Raw genomic sequence first — 19617 nt, forward strand, 5'->3', positions numbered from 1 at the left:
CATATTTTATAATTTTGCTGGGATTGTAAACTCTAAAACTAAGCCTCCCTCCCTCTCCATGAGATCATGCCTTGGTCCAACGACTTCGTTCCTTATTGAAAACAGTTATATATTGTCAAATAATAAACACATGTTTTGGGGTCAGTCACCGTTTTTTATGAGCCAAGGAGCAAGATCAAGGGCAGCATGTTATATATGATTTTGATTCAGTTAAATTAATAGAAGTGTAGAACTAAGATAGCTTTAAAATAATAAGAGGTCAAGGGTCGGGTGAACTTCTCACAAGCAAGACCAAAAGACCCACAAAGTGGATATACACCTATAAATTATTTTTTGTCTGCTGTCCTGCCTTTCCCCCTTGTGATCTACCATACATAAAATTGACTGAACTTGAACGTGAATGTCGACCTATGCATTGCAAATGCCCACGTTAGTATCGCCTCTATGCACTTGCTTAATTATCAAGGACATTCAGTATTGAGATATCAACGTTACAAGATCATATATGGGACTAAATAATATACTCTGGAATTTGTTTCACGTGCAAATATGAGCTACAATTAGTGACATCTCAATTTGAAAACAATTCTGATTATCAAAATAATTTAAATAAAAATGGTCAAAAATTTTTTTTATGTTTGTTTGTTTTCGTGTAGCTTGGGTGTTCGAATTTCACGATTTTATTTAAAAGTTTTCTTTATTACTAATATCCTTCCAGTGGCATCTGTGAGCAAACTCTAAAAATAATATTGCTCTGATCGATTTTTTTACGTTCAAAGTTCAACATATGCAAAGACGCGTATACGAGTCATCCGTATTTCTTAAAATAAATCTTAAAGACTCGCACACGAGTCATCCATGGCGAATGAAAAGCGAACTTTAATTGCTTTTGAATGAATTAAATGGGCTTAAAATGAAGACATAAATATTGTTATTTTGCCTAATAATATGGTAAGGTGCTATACATATATTTACAGAACTATAATAATATTATTTGCATTATATTTTTATATAATTTAATAATAAAATCATCCTAATATTATTATATTTCATACTCAATGCTATAAACGATAAGATATGTGTAAGATTATATACTTTTGATTACTTTAATCAATTTAATAAAATTCTCATAAAAGTTTACATGTGTAGTTCGATACAACTTTATAAAATTAATTTAAATAATATTCAAATTATAAAATATCATTTCATACTTTAATTTTGTTTTCAAATGTCAAAACGATCACGAAATGAATAATAATAATTACTGTCTTCTATAAATATATTTTATAAATAAATTTAAATGTCGTTTAAATTTATTTATAAAATATAAAACACATAAAGAGGATGTCTGGTCACCTCAGTTAAGTGGTCTTAAATTTATTTTCTAGAGACTGATTCAAGATCAAAACAGTATTAAAGAATATCATCTTCAGTCTGAAAAACAAAAGTCTCACCTCGCCTTTCCCTTTTATATTGATAGTTCCTCTTGGCTCCATATGATACCCTTCTAACTTATCGAGTGCAGTCTTACATTGTGGCGATATGTGTATTTTAAGAGCTTCGCCATTTGACTCCATCCTACTTGCTGTATTGACAGTATCACCAAATAGGCAATACCTAGGCATCGTTAAACCTACTACGCCGGCAACTACAGGACCTGTTCAATTAAAAATGTATATAAACTCAATTAATAAATAAGAGAGAATTTATTAACTCACCCGTATGTACTCCGATTCTCAATTTGAGCGTTTCGTTTGGACGGTGAGATATCTTATGATTTTTAACAGCGTCTAATAGATCTAAAGACATGGATGCTATTTCACCGGCATGCCTATCTCCATTTCTAATCGGAAGTCCTGATACCTATAACAGTCGTATAATAAATTTGATATCTACAAATATATACATATATGTTTTAATAATATTTTACTAACCACCATGTATGCATCTCCTATCGTTTCTACTTTATAAACATCGTAGCCTTTGATGATCTTATCAAATATTGTATATAGATCGTTTAAAAAATTTACGACTTCCAGCGGAGTAGATTCGGCAGACATTTGCGTGAATCCGACAATATCGCTGAAGTAAATTGTCACTGAGTCGAATGATTCTGGCTCGACGCCTTGCGCGGTGGTCAACTTTTTAGCTACTGGTCTAAAATTCAATATTAATAAGTATGATTTATATAAAATATATATAAAACATAAAGTGTGATTCATACTGTGGTAACATTCGATGTAGAAGATCTTCAGTTTTTTGTTTCTCTTCAAAAAGCAACCTCGTCCGCTCATTTACCAGTTCTTCTAAATTATTTGCGTATTTTTCCATCATTGCCATCATCTGATCCATAATACCGCGACTCCTAAAATCCATTTGTTTATTTAATTACAGATATACAGAGCTTGAAATTTAATTATCCGAGTTCATAAGAATCTTTTTACCAGATATATTATCCTATAAAATTTAAAAAGACAAGTTAGAGCTTCTATGTATGATTAGAAACATTAAGGGATGTTCTAGATGAGATTTATTTATTTATTATGAATCTTACCCCTCCCCCCCCCCCAAATAACGTCCCTGTATAATAATACTAATTCTAATATCCCAGACACCATAGAAATTTAAAAAATATATGATCTTTATGAGATTTAAACCCAGGTTTTTTTTATATATTAAGTATCACTGGTCTTTCGTGCCGGACATGATTCAAACATGATCTGGACCTCATAAGGGTCCGGATCATCTTTTATAAAGTGAAAAAATTGCGAAAATTTTATTTGAAATTTGGGCGATCGACGATATTGTGGTGTTATGGCCAAGATGGTGTAGGGGCGATGCGCACGCGGACGGGAGGGCAATTGGTCAGTGACCGCTTTTAAATGAATAAAATATTATAGATATACAAAGAGGTATAAATTATTCTATTGCAGTCTGATTTTCCGACTTATCGGTTCTTCGTTCCTTTATCAGAAATGGTTTTCACTTAAACTTTTTGCTTTTTATTTTTGTTTATGCAAGGAAAGGCCAATTGTGCAAACTTATTTAGCTAATACATACAGCTAATTGTTTATATACTTAACAAATTTAATCGAAACATACATACAGAAATAATATAAACATAAACATAATATAAGAAAAGACTTTAATATTATAATTTATTTCTTAATGAACGAAGATGTTTTTTTATTCCATTGAAGAAACCCGCTAAATTTTTATTTTTGCAGATTGCCCTAGGAATATTATATTACAAATTCCCACTTATGTACATTATTCCCCTTACAATGTGTCTCACATTATAAGGGATCTGTGATACCAAAACGTTGCAAAACATTGCTTTAGTGCATTCTCATTGACTGAATCGATAATATAAAATAGAAATACAAACCTTCCTCCTTTCATCTTCTTGAGTCGAGATCTTATAACCTGAAAATCAGGTCTAGTCTCTGGATCTTCCGCCCAGCAGTCCTTCATGCAATTCACTACACATTCTTCTGTCATACTAGGCGATAGGGTGTTAACATCGGGTCTAAAACCAGTTTCACCAATAGCAGGATATCTTTTCAATAAATCTATTATTTCTGTGAATGTAAATAAAGCAATGAAAAATATGTTTTTAATGTAATTTAACAACTAGCCTACCTTTGGGTTCATAGTGAATTGTCCCGAATGGACCTTTTCTACCTATGATTTCGTACAATATTATAGCGAACGCGTAAACATCCGCCTTTTGACTTCCTCTGGATATTTCAGAGTTTTCGCCTGCTCGTAAAATTTCAGGAGCCTTCCAAAATAGACCTAAATCAATGAGATTATTATGTTTATTTCACACATCTACTAGTGTACGAAGTTAAACGAAGTAAATTAAAATGCTTACATACTTCTAAAATATTGGTGTTCGCCGATTGAATCGTTTTCGGCCGAGTGTTTTATGTCGTGTAAACCGAAATCGGTAACCTGAAATATATTTTCAAATTATAAATATGTTTTAAAAATATTGATAGTAAGAATACATAAATAAAAACTTACCTGCAACATCCATCGAGATGTCACCACACAATTCGACGATTTGAGATTTCCATGCCATCCTAATAGTGACATGTGAATGTATAACATACCCTAAAAGTTATAAAACCATTTAATTTTTAGATCTATACTACACAATGGAGAATATATAATGATGAGACCACTGGAAGGAATAAAATGTTTAATCTATAACATAATTTTCAAATTCTGTCCTTTTATTTATCTCTTATTATTAGCGAGTCAGACAAACAAAAGACTCGATATGCTTTTGTCTAAATTTTACGTGTTACGTGCATAACTGCACTGGAATTCAGATGATTGAAGACATTAAACATTTATGATATTGTCTTTAAAGATGAATGCTTCTTTCAAGCTCAATTTTATGTAACAATGTCATGAGATCATGGATATGATTGAATCTTATAATGCATGTGGCCAGTCATTTAAAAAAATACTTACTTTAATGAGATCATGGACTAGAGATGCAATAAACATACGGTCTAATTTAATATCTTCGTTTTCAATAATATCCTGCAAGAAAAATATACATATATCATTAATTAATTAATTCAAAAATAATACTATAACTTTTTAAATAACTGTATACTCACATATAAACTGCCCTTAGCACAGTAATCGGTTACTAACAAAATCCTCATAGGTTCTACACAGGCACCTATAAAAGAATTGATGTTATCGTGCCTAAGGTCGCGTAATAGACGCATTTCCTTCATTATATCGCGGGAAATGTCCTTTTTCTTTGAAAACTTGAGCTCTTTGATTCGCACGACGATTCCTTTGAATTGACCAGTGGCTGCGAACACTTGAGCTCCGCATCGACTCTCAAAAGAAGCACCACTTGCAAGACTTAACTGTAAATTTAAAAAAATCAAAATCAGTTTCACTCAATCTCACATTTGTAGATTTAAAAATCATAAATCTATACTGTTATTCTCTATGTTTGTTTGCTAAATGTTTTTTTTAATTATTTCAATAGCTGGCATTTTTAAACAAGATGGTTAATCAAGCTAGGTAATAAAATTGAATAAAATATTAAAAAATATCAATTTTATAGAAAATTTTGATGGTAATTCGATTAAAACTCTACAGAGCGACGATTTTGATTTTAAAGAACCAGAAAACTTTTATAGAACGCCCTAGAAAAATGAATCATTAAGTAATACAAAAAATATCTCACTTTACTTGGTGATGCCACAATATCTTTTCCGTTATAACCGGTGATGTGGTTTAAGTCGATTTTCCAAAGCAAACCCTCGATCTCCTGTTCGATTTTCCATTTGCGATAAATACTTATGGTTATAACCGCCGAACAGAATAGAGCGACACCCAATATTCCAGCGATAACCAAAGAAAATGTTTGTGTTTTTTCATTCATACACTTTTCATTGTTATATCCGCAAGAAGGTTCATCGCTCGGCTTTTCCACATTCGTCCAGTTTATCGGCAACTTGGAATTTTGCCTGTAGGTCTACAAAAACAAACATAAACGTTACTTCAGGTATATCTTGATTGATAACTCGTAAGTAGTTGGATTCTTATTTGATCTTATGGCAAATGTATATTATACGAAAGTGGTGTCTGCGAAACTCACTCACTGGAAATTCACCATTGTTCCCCTGCTGAAAATATCCGACGGGTACCATTTTGTAACGACACGAATTGTTACTTTCGCTCAGGTTGTTTTCCTTCAACGCCAACACCGAGAAGTTACCCTCGGAGTCGCCGAACTCGTCGATCCTGATTGTCGCTCCAGTGATACCTAAAATATAAAATAAATATGTTAAAAAGGTTAAAAAACTAACGTTAAATCTTTATAAAAAAATTGCTCTTTTTGTCACAAAAATAAAGTAATACAATATTAACTGAAATCAAAATTCTTCCCTGGCAATGTGTGGTAAATATTCTCAGAAATGTATCTCTTAGAAAAATCTTTTAATGTCAGAATCCTCCATTACCATTGTATCAAAATAAGTTATTAAAAAGAGCATAAAACTAATCAAGAACTATAGTTTTTGTCAACCCCAATGTCCATTTACGGTATTTATTAGTTACAAATTTGCACTAAAATCGTTGGACCATACTTTAACAAAAAAGGCCTAGATATCTCTGCTGAATATAGCATCCTCAAATCTACAGATTTTAAATCTACTGTTACGCCATTACACATTCCAAAAAGTCTGATAAAATCTGTATAAGCTAAGTCAAATAATTTGATTCCACCCTGAATCACTACTAATAAAAATTTAAGACCAAAACCTACAATGATGTTCACAGTCACGTATCCAACCTTGTTTCTTTTAACTATTAAAAATATTGTTAACCAAGATGGACTATTTTCTGTATTTGCCATAATAATATTATGGCACATACTTTTTTAAGACCTACCTTTTTTTATTTTACAGAGTCGTAAAAGCGAGGGTCTAGCAACTCTTTTAATTTTCTTTCTATACACATTCATTCACATGCATTCAAAATTATACAAATCACAATCTGAATAGTTTTTGTTCATTTTTCATTTAGTTTCGTCTTATTGAACTGTTTACACGCGTTGATTTTACGTGCGTTAATGTTAATCTTTTGCTACAATGGGGCGAAATATAATTTGACAGTAGAAAGCTCGATCTGGAAGTTCTAGAATTACATCAAAACAACAGGATCAGCATATAATAATTTCAAGTAAAAAAAAGAAGGCTCACGGCAACAGAAATTGGCTCCCGAGGGAAAAAGAGTGGTGTTGAAAAAATATCAGTCTATTGTTCAACGTCGATTAAGGGTAGCGAAAGTTGGAGGAAGCATTGTTGCCAAATAGTCTTTGCTACGGCGAAAAAATTAAAAGAAGAGGTACGACTGAGATAAAAGGCATTAAGACTGGTGCAAAGTATTATAATCTGATGAATTTAAATTTGAAATATTTGGATCAAATCGAAGTATTTGTTAGACGAACGGTCAGCGAAATAATGAGTCCAAACTGTATTGTGCCAACTATAAAGCAAAATGAGAGTTGATTTATGGTGTGGTGATGTTTCTCAGCAGCTGGAATTGAAAACCTTGTAAAAATAGACGGAAGTTAAAAAAAATTAAAGCAATTTTAGAAGAGCAAGTGCTACCTATGGGCAGACATTTAAACAGGCCAGGTTTTATTTTCCAACTGGACAACGATTTCAAACACTCTTTTTAATTGTGCAGGAGATTTCTACAAATAGAAGAAGAGGGAATTTTAAAAAATATGATTTGGCCATCACAATTGTCATCAGAAAATTCGCCAGCACTCACTGTATTCCCATAAAGCCTTATGGAAACGACTGCAGAGTGAGGCTAACTGTTAGCCGCTAACATTTCACCACTACATTAAAAAAATTGTTATTATAATACCAATATATTTAAAACCGTGTTATTCAATATGGGTAGGTTTTTTTATAAAAATGCAATTTAATGTTTTTTATTTTTTGTTTTAAAAACACTATTTTAAATTGTAATTTTAAGTTTATTGCTTAGTATGAATTTTATCTTTCATATAATGTTATTTTTTTGTAATTTATCTAATTTATATTAACCCTTTCCCCTCGTAAGGTGCGTGAGACGCACCAGTACTTGGGTCTATATTACTCGTAAGGCGCGTCAGACGCACCATTTCAATTAATGAAATATAACGTCGATTTTTGGGTATTTCCTGTGCATGTTTTGAATGGAGTTTTTGCAGTGTTGTAGACAAGAGTCATACCTTATCAAAAAAATATCATTTTTACCTGAATCAAGCCGGGGAGAGCTTATTTATCGGGATAAGTCGGGGTTTTTTTGATGACTAAATTTAACGGAAGATTTGCCGTAGCTTCTCCCAAAGGCAACAGTTTCGGTTGACACGCGTAGCTTCTCCCAAAGGCGATCGCCTTTCGGTTGACAAGCGTCGGTGACGTTTTTATTACCTATTCTGTTTTCGACAGTGGCTCGGTTGTCCGTAATTTGTGTCTAAGTGAAACTATATATAGTGACTGATAATTTTGTTTAATTACTTATTTTGTAATTTTATTGTGAAGTTATTTTTTAAATATTATTGTGAAAAAATAGTGCTATGGCTAAATATAGTGATTGTGAAGATATGTTTTATAATGATAGTAATGATATGGTCTTAAACTTTTGATCGGTAGTGTAAGTCAGAACCTTACAATACTCAATCATTTTCATTAGGACTTTCACTAGAACTTCAGTCTTGTCAGACAATATTATTATTAGCTATTAAGATTAAAAATTGTGAAAATTATAAAACAATAATGTAAATTTTTTTTGTATCTTTAGAAAGTTCATTGTTACTTAGAAAACATGACGTTTTTTTTACTTTAATAACAATTTAGTTATTAATATTGCTATCTTAATATCAAAACTTCAACAAACTGTTTTTGTATTTTTCTCACAAGGTAAAAAATTGATTTGTTAGATTTAATTTTCAATTAAAATTTTTGTCTGTAATATTATATGTCCGGAATAATCAGTGTCCGCAAAAATTTGATCACACAATATGACAGTTGTAAAACGTCCATTTGCTTTCAAGCCCAAACCTAACCTAATTAAAGTTCTAAAAGTAATTATAGTCTTAGAACTTTCATTAGATCAAGTTCAAAATACAAACTGAGCCAACTAATCTCTCAGAGGGAAATAAGGGGAGTAAGAAGTACAGACATACGTTTCGTCTCGCATATTGTTCCATAGTTAGTTAGTACTTCAATATTACACGTGTTTTAAAAATATGATAGCTATCCTTATTGATATTACTATAGACTTCTGATATGAGAGTATTGGTCAAACTGTATTCAAACCGAATTTTAGTCAATAAGGAGGGCGCAAAAACAAAATATAATCGAGTCGGCGCCGTTGCAGTGGGAATGCTCGGTAATGAGTGTTCCCACTGCAACAGCGTCGACACGATTTTATTGCCTTTGCCATGGATTTTTGACTTCTGAGAAGGGATAATTGTTTTTTGCGGTCTCCTATTCGTCAAAATTCGATTTAGATATGCTTCATTAGATTTTCACTTATTATTAGTCATAATATTGTTACAAAAAGTCTTAATATGAACGCTAGATAACTGAGCGTTTCCGCTGCGACGTCGTTGACACGATTTTATTGCTTTTGATGTGGATTCTAAACATGGACCTGCTTAAATTTGGCCAGAAAAATGCATGTCATTAATTAAAATACTACGAATCTTAATGAAAAGGAAATATTAAAAAAAATGACCACTGACAGGACAATTTTTGTCCCTCCCTGTAAAAATCTGAAATGACATCTATATGTATGTGTACTCCTTCCGATCTATGTAACTATGTAAATATATAAAAAAAAAGTCATTCTCAAACCAGTCACAGGTTTATTTATGTAAAATATTAATCACATGATACGTCTACAATGGACTAGTTTTTTTATAATATTTTTGTAATTATAATATCTACATCTTTCTTCTAGTATTCTATAGTTGCCTTCTTATGAGTGAGTAGCATGAGATTATGAGTGTGTAAATAAACGTAAGTTTAAACTACACTTTGATTCAAATGACCATTTCAATACAAATCTAATAAAATAAAATAATATTTACTCGTGTAGGTTCTGTTGTTAATCGTCTCCATTATAAGAGTTCCATTGGAGGCTATCTCTCTTATGCGTCCAGGTGTTAAGTTCCGCTCTTTGAATAAAAGTTCACTCAATGCCTTTGCGAACAAATGTACTCCGTCATACAAATAAGCTGCATAAATTGAGACAAACTATAAAGAAAATTTATTCAAATCAAATTACCATCGAAACATACACGAAAAACTATTCCAGGTTCTTACTTTGACGTAGTTTGCTTCCAAGATGATTGTCGGCATTGGAAAATTGAACGGTTCTTTTAAATTATAATCCCTGACTCTCTCTAAAAATATGTCATACTGAGCTTCCGGTGGAGTCGAGACTATAACCAATAACGACTGAGCTCTCTTTTTGAAGTTGCCTTCAGTTTCACACTCACCCGGCTTTGATAGAGAATCAGGTTCTATAAATTCGTATAAAAAATGGAATTCCTTATATGAAAATGTTATATAATATATACTAACTCCATAGATATTTCATAGCTTCTTTGGGTGAATAAGTCAACATGTCCACGAAAATAACTATGTATTCGCCATTAACGAAGAGCTGAGCTGCGTCCATTGTAGTCATCATGTCGATTAAGGATATAGAAGAACCCAAGAATACATATACTGTAAAAAAATAAAAGTATTAATGACAATCAAATAAGAACTAGTTGTAAGGATTCCTGTAATGGCCCTTTCACACTCGGTTTATGGTACCCGTCAACTTGACAGATCAACTTTCAAGATTAATAATCCAAAAAAATTGTTTTTTTAAGTAACATATGTTGGTTATTATTAATATAATGATATGCACATATATCACAATTCATTTTTGTTGTCGGCCTTCTAATTTCGCGAATATGTTTTAATTATATCTATTTTTTTGGTCACTCGTCAAATTGATGGGTGACTAAAACCGAGTTATTTAAGGGGCGGGTTAAATAAGTTATAAATTAAAATGTGTAATACCATTACTAATTTATATATTCTTCATCGTTTTCTACAATTATTCTCTATATGTTAATCAATTTTTTGGAACAATAAATTCTTTAATGTCGTATTAATATTTTTGGAACAATAAATTCTTTAATGTCGTATTTTATATACGTTTTTGTAAAAACAATTTTTTCCATCTAAAAACTGTTGCAGGGATCTAAATAGTCGTTTGGAGCAATGTCTGGGGAATACGGTAGGTAAGAAAGGAATTCCCAAGAAAATCTATTAATTTTTTCTATCGTCTTCTTAGATACTTCGATACATGAGGGCGAGTGCTGTTTTAGTGTAAAATTACCCTTCTTCAATTTACAAGGGAATGTCTTTTTTATGGTCTGAGTCGCTTTAAAAAAATTAGCCAAGCAAAATACGTGTGTCGTAAATGTCTGCCTATAATCCAATAACTCATAATGAACTATGCCCTTCATATGCCACCAAATGCATAACATTAGGGTGTAATTCTGTTTTCGGGGTTGGAATTGGGGGTTGATTAGCATCCAAACATTGCATTTTACCTCGCTTGTTAAAGTAAAAGATCCACTTCTCATATTCAATAACAATAAGACTCAAAAATAAATCTTTCTGTTCTAGAGTCATTAATTATTGGCATATTGAGATTTGCTGTGCTAGTTTTTTCTCAGACAAAATCTGAGATATCTATATTCTGCAAATTAACACCTTTCCTAACTTTTTAAATGTCTGTGAACTGATGTAAGCGATACGTTGAGCTTCTGTATTCTTAATCTCAAACCTGCTTTGATGACAACCCTAACCTGCTCACTAATAACCTGCCTTACTTTATATTCAATAGCAAAATTCCCAGAACGAAATTTTTAGAACCACATTTGGCACTTTCTAAATTTAATGCATCGTACGAAGTTATATACCATGTAATATTTAATTGAATATATATAATTGTATTTACATATTCTTTTCAAAAATGATCCAAATTATTAGATAATAATAAATGATAATTACTTCTCGTCCAGTTTTTTGTTTCTTGGATGACTTCGTACCAATGATCCGACTTGCAGCACAACATGTATTTCTCACAGCATTTGTGATGATCCAAAGCCTCTCTCAAGTTATTCACGGTCATGTTGTGTTTCTTAGCGTGGTTCTCCAAGTTGAGAGCGACTGTTCGCCAGTCTTCCTCATAAATGATGGAGAACTTTTGCCATCTGAAGTACTTTAACAGTGCTATCACAGATTTGGTAACCTGCAAGTCGGGCGGCTCAGTTCTAGCAAACGTCGGAATCTTAGAAGGTCTGGCATCAGAGCATTTCTGTAGAAGGTCCATATTGAATTATCGAATAGTTATTATGGTCGAATATATAAATGAATAGAGAACATTACGTATGAAATCATAGGCAGGTTCCGCGATTGAGCTACGATGGCTTCCACGTCGCACGGACCTTCCGGACCGAAGAAGGCCACCACCCCGTCGCAGACCATGTCTGTGATGGCGCGGGTGGCCACCACCGTGTCTCCTCTGGTGTCATTCCACCTGGATATGAGCTCGACTTGGGGCAGTAGTTCTTTGTTGGAGTTAATCTGAAATCAATTCAATATACGTATTAATCTAATTAATCATTATATACACTTTGTAACTGATTTGAGTAATAGTTCAATTACGGAATAAATAATGATTTCTCTAGGAGAGAAATTTTCTGTTTTTTAGTTCAGATGTATTATTTCCCGTGATATTGTTGCAAGGTATATTGAGATACAAACACTATAGTCACATTGAGTTTAGTATTAGTAAACATAGTATGTTCTTTATAAAACGAAATACTTGCGGGTATTGTAGATATTGAGTAGATAATTAAATATATTGGTACATAACATGAGTGAGGAATGAAAGTAAACGTTGATTACACTGTAGAAACGATTATAACAGGTTAATTTTCAGAACGGCTTACCATGTTTCTCGGATGGCTCGGTGTGATTGGTGACTAAAATTTTTGTTCGGGGATTGAGATTTAGTATCTGATCTTTAACGGTTAAGATTTCAATGTAATGTGTACATATAAAACAGTTTTATGTGTAATCTCATAAATAACACCAATTAGTAAAACTATAGTTGAACTTGATAAAATAAACATGGTTAATAACTCCATTTAGAAAGGTGTAGATATCATAAAATTACATTTTTCAACAAACGTTTGTTATTGTTTAGCTAAGGTGCGAACCTTTTATAAAAAACCTGGAAAATATTATGTGGTTTATTTACAGGTATAACTGCATTAACATGTAGTTTTAAATGTATGAAGAAGTCTTCACATAGTGCGCAAATAAACACAGTAACGTGGGAACGGTCTAAATGTGCTAGGATCAACCGCATATATATTGAACTCGCACGTGCAAAAATTTAGCAGTAGCGAAGAAATTGAAATTTTTAATTTAATCCTAAGTAGTGTATTGAGCAACCATTATATTTCAATGTTTTAAAAGTAACCCAACCACTAAATAACAATAAAAATATGCAGTGTAGTGTACATTTTTAATCAATTTTATAGTTACACAATGGTTTGAAATATTAATTTTAGCAAATAAATAGTGAAACCAGAAGTTTTAACAAATAAATACTACAATCAAAAAAATCAGAACGAATAAAAAATAATATTTATATCCCAAAAAGTTGAGGGTCAGGAATTCGTACTCGCTATCTGCAGTACCTAATGACAGTGAAGGACAGCTAGTGAATGTAAAATTTCAGAAAAATATATTTATAAAATACATATTATTATCATAAGTACATTTATGGATGATTTTTAATGCTAATTAAGACTACTACCATATCAATGTTAACACCAGGCTAGTATTTTTTACGACTGGGTCTACATACATATATCTAATAGATTTATATTAGATTTTTGTACATTGATACTTTTGAGTGGTGAACGGACTATTGCTCACAAGAATATTGGTCACGCGGATTATTGCTCACGCGAATATTGGTCACAAATCGATCGCTCACAAGACACTTTTCAGAGTAGGTGTGAATTATGGCGGGAGTTAAAAAAACATATTTTCTATATAATAATTATTTTTTATTGATATATTTAGTTTAACAAATCAGCAGCTTTCATAACGTTTTCACAATTAAAATTATCCATATGATTTCGATTTTTAAATCAAAAATACCTAATTGCTACATTATTATTTAACCTGGATAAAGCTGGATAAAATTATTTAAAAAATAGTATATAAATATTTATTATTTCAATTAAATGATTTTTTTCACTTTCTGTCCCGTTAAAATTTAAATTAAACAACTTAATATGTATATTATTGAGGAAATAATAAAATTATTTAAAAAATAATGTATGAATATTTATTAATTTATTACTTTAATCAATTGATTTAGTTTTCACCTTGTGTCCTGTTAATTTTTCGATCGATTTGTGACCAATGTTCGTGTGAGCAATAATATTCCACGTGACCAATCTTTTTATGACCAGTGTTCGTGTGATTAATTGCCATGTGAGCAATGATCACCGGACCTTTTGAGTTATATGTAAATTAAAATTTGTGTGAAATCCAATAAATGTATATTTTTTCATTATATAGATTCTAATTAACAAAGGCGTAAAGCACCGCTCTGTAGTTTAAACATTTTTTCAGAAATATAAAAATCCTATAATTTTATTTGATGAGTTTTTTTATGTATAATATAAGAAAACATCATTATTATTTTACATAGGCATAAAATATAAAACAGATTCAAACTATAATGTTATAAAACACACGCAAAGTTTAATTTACAAGTGACTGAAGAAAACGATATTGAGAATCTAGCGTGAAGAGGGAAAAAATGATTTTAGCAAATAAAGAAGTATATCAGGTTGTCCCATTAATCTTTGCGGTTTTTTCTTACATTTGCAAAAATGCATAACTTTTTGTAAATTAACAATAGTTTCACTATTCTTTCGGTGTTTGTAAATATATTTTTTATAAAATAATCTCAGGTAAGCTATATTATGTTTTATGAGATTCAACTCGGTAATAATGCGACAATATCAGTTAAAACTCTGTGTCTTAAAATGTCTACTATGACCGAAATTTGCAGAATTTGTTCGTTGAACGAAACAAAATTTTGGAAAGGCCTTTATTATTGTTCAACGCTTATCTCGAAAACAGGTGTGCGTCGAAAATTTTTGTGAAATTCATGTTACGATTTTGTATTTGTTGTTTCAAGACGCAAAATTTTTATCAGTTTAATAATTCGATCGCAGATAATTTAATTCTAGTTATTTGATTTATATGCAAATCCGCGCAAATTTGAAAAAATCTTAGAATGAAACAATTTGTATACCTTGTCATTTTTGTTTTCAATACACCCGAATGACTAGTGCCGTTACAAAATTAATGGTCCTTTATGCGCCTTTATTTTGTTTCAAAATGCAAGAATATGATACGAAATGAACGAAGAAAATGTTTATCGGTGGTATCTACTATGACCGAAATACGCAGAATTCGTTCGTTGAACAAAACAAAATTAGGTTAAAGCCCATCCTTTATAAAAACGTTTATATCAAAAACCGTTGTGCGTCGCAAATTGTTTGAAGTTGTTGTTTCAAGAGGCAAAGATTTTATTTCAATCAAATCCGCACAAAGCATACTTTATGCATATCAAATTCATTCCAAACAGTATTAGCCAATTTATTGTAGAATAATTCAGAAGTTAATTACCTCATCTATCGCCAGGGTAAAGGCTCCCGAGATGGCGAGCCCCTGCCGATCCTTGAGGTTTCCCTTGATGGCGGTCAAGTAACCTACGGATAGTTGTGTGCGCGGGGGCCCGGCGGCGTAGGGCGCTCCCGGCAACAGCAGCACCACTAGCCCCACCAGGCTTAGGGCCGTCAGCGCCCCCGCGCTCATCGCCGCTGCCTCTGAAAACACAAAAAGTTATTTATTAAAATACATTCTGTAATGCGCGTACATATTTTCAGTTATATAAGACGCGTAGTTTGTGTTTGACAGCCAAGTATTGATAACGCATTTTATCACGCGAGGCAATTTCTTTACTTTCAATTAATGTTGCGTTACAAATGGAATAAAGCAAGGTAGTTAATGATTTGTCTAAACGTAGTTTATTATTGGTACAAACGTTTATAAGATGACTGATTACATTGATCCCTTCAAAAAATTGTCCTCCTCGAACAAAAATGTCCGGGGTTAGTTTTTTTAGCTCCCGCAGCAATATGTCCTTGAACAAACATTTCCGAGATGGCCTTTTTTTTATTGTCCTCTTTTGATATTTTCCAAACCTGGTAACCTTATGTATATTATGAAGCAAATGTTCATGAAATTGTCAAAAAATTGTGATAACTTTTATGCTTCAAAGCGGTTTAAAATGGAACCAAACAATTAATTTCAATGACCACAAATATAAAATTCTCTCTAGCATACCAGCATTTTAAGAAATCGTAGAAATCACTAACGCAATTAAAATATATGTAAGTGGATCAAGATTGAAGGATATATAATATATTCCTAAAAAGATTTATGGCAAATATAACGAATATTGAAAGGCAATTATGGTGTGATAAAAGATGTTTTTTTTCAAATCTTCTCCACAATTTAAAAGATATATCGAATAAATTTTTACTATTCCACGAGCAAATACAATTAAGTAGAATGACAAGTGCTTAGCTTAAAGATAGAAATAGGTTGATTATAAAAGAAATTGAAGTTGATGATAAAACAGAATTTCGGAATTCTGGATTGGGACAGGATTTTAGGATAAATAGTATAAATAAAAATTTAGCTTAATTATTTTTGAAAAAATATTGGATTTTCCTCAATAATCGCTTTATGACCTGATGTAGTATTTGATAAAACGGTAGAGTACATTTTAATTAATAAAAGTAGAAGTAGAATATAAAGACAGAAATAAGACGTACTTCAGAAATATTTCAATGAATAATTTTCATATTTGTATAATTTCGCAAATGGTTAATTGTTTCAGAAACTAATAAATGTGCTTATTGTTATGTGTGTAAGTTCTTTTGCGCAGTAATACTAAATTTATGACGGGGTACAACGACTGAAAAAAAAATCACGCGTTAAAGGAACGTGAGCATTCAAAAGATCATTTTTCCTTGATGCTAACTTTAAAAAAAAGCTTTTCAATAGCTGGACGCGTTGATTATGAATAGTTCCAACAAATTGACATGGAACAAAAATATTGGATAAAAATCATAGCCACGGTAAAAGTATTAGTTCGTGTTTGGCATTTCGGGGACATTGCGAATATGTGGATTTTTATAGAAATAGTAATTTTATAACATGTATAGAATCATTTAAAAAATATAATATCGGATCTGCGTATGTAAATTATTTATCTCACACAACTTACTACGAATTTATTTCTTTAAGTGTAATGAAGTTGATGATTATTCATCAATTATCGATTTTTCGCTGGATATAAGCTATACAAACCAAATAACGTTTATTTTAATATATGTTAACGATCAAGGGGATTAAAGCAAAGGTTTTAGGATTTTTTTTAAATTGAGTCACAGTGCTAAATATTTAGATAATCAAAGTCTTAAAATTCAATGTTCGAGTCATACCCTCAGTACATTATATCGAATTTGTTCAAAGAATTTATATATTTTTTTCTTTATCCACACATCGACTGATTAACAGTTTTAGCAATTCGAATAACAAAAATATTAAGGACTTAGTAATACTAGATGGTCAGCAAAAGCAGATGCAGTTTCTGCCTTACGCCGCTTTAACTAGAAAAACAATCAAATCCGTTCTTAAAACCCATTGGTATAGTAAATAACATAATGCATTTATAAACAATAATATCTGATTATCAAGAATTTGTTATAATATATTTCTTTAGATGAATAGAGTAATAATAGATTCACTTATTAAATCTTAGTAAAGCCAGATCGCCAACACGGTGTAAAAGTGACGCTTTTACTTTCGCCCGTCAAGAGCAGGACGGCCTCGCGATAAATAATTACTTTCATTTTTATAAATACAAATCTTATTACTTTGTAACAATTTGATCATATGTTTTCTTCTAACGTGAAACCCATATCACTAGACAACGGCGACCTTGTGTATGTCACTTGTCATTATTGTCACGCCAGTGACAGAAAGGCGATCTTTTTCCTCTATAAATAGACATAATGTAAAAGCGATCGTTTTTCAATTAGATAATTAGAACTAGCCTATGGCCATTCCAAAACGAAATTATTATGTAGTAGGTACAAGATTATATTATATTTAAAAATATGTAGAACAATACTCTAATATTTGATTTATATTAAAATATTATACAGTAATTCTCTGATTTATTTTGCATTAGAAATCAAATTATAAGCTCGCCATGTGGTTATGAAAATGAACCTTGCTTAAAACTCTGCGAGGACAAAAAAACCAGTTTATTACCGTCGTTTAAAAAATAGTCATAGGTTCGACTCTCGGTAAAACAGCTAGTCTAATAATAAAATAGGTCCTCTCATTATCTCTATATAAAACCCTACATCCTTTGAGCAATCTAAATCAAATTTGATATAGTTCCAACATTTTTTCAGTTGTGCTTAAGGACCATGATGAAAATATAGACACTTGAAATATTTTTAATCTATGTCAGGACTAAAGTTTCTCAGTCGATTATGGAAAAATAAACAATAAAATAATATATATTTTTAGAATGCTTATTTAGTTCGTTACATTGTATTTAATTATTTATTAGCTTCATATCTAATGATATTAATAGTTCCAAATTTTATAACACTAGAGCTCACTGTATGAGAAATTTTTATAAGCAAATATTTTCTGCTTTATAATTAAAAAAGCCATATTCTATAAAGTAAATAATATTATCAAAAATATAACGATTATTAATAAGAGCAAACAACAATTATTATTTTACATATATTGACGTCGAAAAGTTTGTATGTAGTCAAATTGCCATACCCTCTACAATGAGTAATGTAAAGGAAACCTTTTAAAATGCAAACTTGAGAGTCTCGTGATTGGTCGATTGTTTGCAAACAATAGTCTCTGTGTACTGCGCATGCGCATTTGCGAAATTGTTCACGTGAGTATGTACGTACCGAGATGAGCTGAAACTGGCTCCGATCAGATAAGAAATCCTGTTGCAATCTGAGTTGCGGCGAAGTCAAAGACTCGCAATTCTATTTATAGACTCGGTCATTTTGTTGATAAATACTCGGGCAGGTCGCACCTGACAGAGGAATTGCATACGCCCACATAGTGGTGACCACGTTGCAGAACTCGAGGAGAAAGCGAATTATTCTTATCGATGTTCCTGACAATCTGCCTATTAGAAGTGTCGAATGAACGGTTAAAAAGGCTACAGGAAACTGTACTGAAAGACGACAAAATAATTTAAAAAATTAGCAGCAGTGGCGTAACGAAGCTGGATAATCGCGATTTAGAAACATTGGCGCGTGTGTGATAAATATAAATCAGATTTGAGATAAATACACGTCATTTCAAAGAAACCTAAGATGTCTTTCAAAACATCTGTATATATAAGATTATTTTTGGAATTCGAAAAAGTCTTCACGTATAAGCAATTATACTTCATTTGCTTACATACAAAGCAAAAATAACATAGTTGATTTAATACCGCTGAATCATTATTGAAAGATGCGATTGTTTACTTTAGTACAGCAATATTTGAAATAGTAATTGCTCAAAAGGTGACTTTTATTTTTATTGTATTAATAATTGTAATGCCAAACCGCTTCTCGGAACGATATAAAAATCACTTCACAGAAAAAGATATAAAGGTGACTTACCGATGAAATACTTTAATTCCGAAAGTCCCTTTCGCTTTCTTTAGAAAATGACGAAATACACACCATAGAGGCTCGACGCCGGGGCTTTGCCCTTGTTTTTTTGTTGCCGCATTATTCAAAAATCAATTATTATTGAGCTACTTACGTTATGTGTACATTAAGTAATATTGATGCGC

General features: G+C 31.6%; 1 protein-coding gene across 3 annotated transcripts in view; it reads right to left on the minus strand.

The window, feature by feature from the left end:
* LOC148237181 (receptor-type guanylate cyclase Gyc76C-like) overlaps window positions 1-19617 on the minus strand; it is a 93853-nt gene that overhangs the window by 5524 nt on the left and 68712 nt on the right. Inside the window, exons 2-19 of one of the 3 annotated variants that reach the window (XM_088183389.1) lie at window positions 15339-15538; window positions 12000-12197; window positions 11622-11928; window positions 10131-10277; window positions 9870-10069; window positions 9635-9800; window positions 5643-5806; window positions 5225-5515; window positions 4638-4898; window positions 4486-4557; window positions 4030-4119; window positions 3882-3957; window positions 3643-3798; window positions 3389-3581; window positions 2225-2365; window positions 1935-2157; window positions 1719-1863; window positions 1455-1657 (exon numbers count right to left, since the gene is read on the minus strand). In XM_088183389.1, coding sequence (XP_088039515.1) covers window positions 1455-1657; window positions 1719-1863; window positions 1935-2157; window positions 2225-2365; window positions 3389-3581; window positions 3643-3798; window positions 3882-3957; window positions 4030-4119; window positions 4486-4557; window positions 4638-4898; window positions 5225-5515; window positions 5643-5806; window positions 9635-9800; window positions 9870-10069; window positions 10131-10277; window positions 11622-11928; window positions 12000-12197; window positions 15339-15527 — 3222 coding nt within the window. In that variant the 5' untranslated portion in view covers window positions 15528-15538. Of the gene's footprint in view, window positions 1-1454; window positions 1658-1718; window positions 1864-1934; window positions 2158-2224; window positions 2366-3388; window positions 3582-3642; window positions 3799-3877; window positions 3958-4029; window positions 4120-4485; window positions 4558-4637; window positions 4899-5224; window positions 5516-5638; window positions 5807-9634; window positions 9801-9869; window positions 10070-10130; window positions 10278-11621; window positions 11929-11999; window positions 12198-15338; window positions 15539-19617 lie in introns of those variants that run through there. The other 2 variants (XM_088183392.1, XM_088183391.1) reach the window with 2 other exon arrangements.

The sequence above is a fragment of the Plectrocnemia conspersa genome, unplaced genomic scaffold (assembly GCF_051122295.1).
Source record: "Plectrocnemia conspersa isolate PC_06_02 unplaced genomic scaffold, ASM5112229v1 ptg000003l, whole genome shotgun sequence".
Lineage (NCBI taxonomy): Eukaryota > Metazoa > Arthropoda > Insecta > Trichoptera > Polycentropodidae > Plectrocnemia > Plectrocnemia conspersa.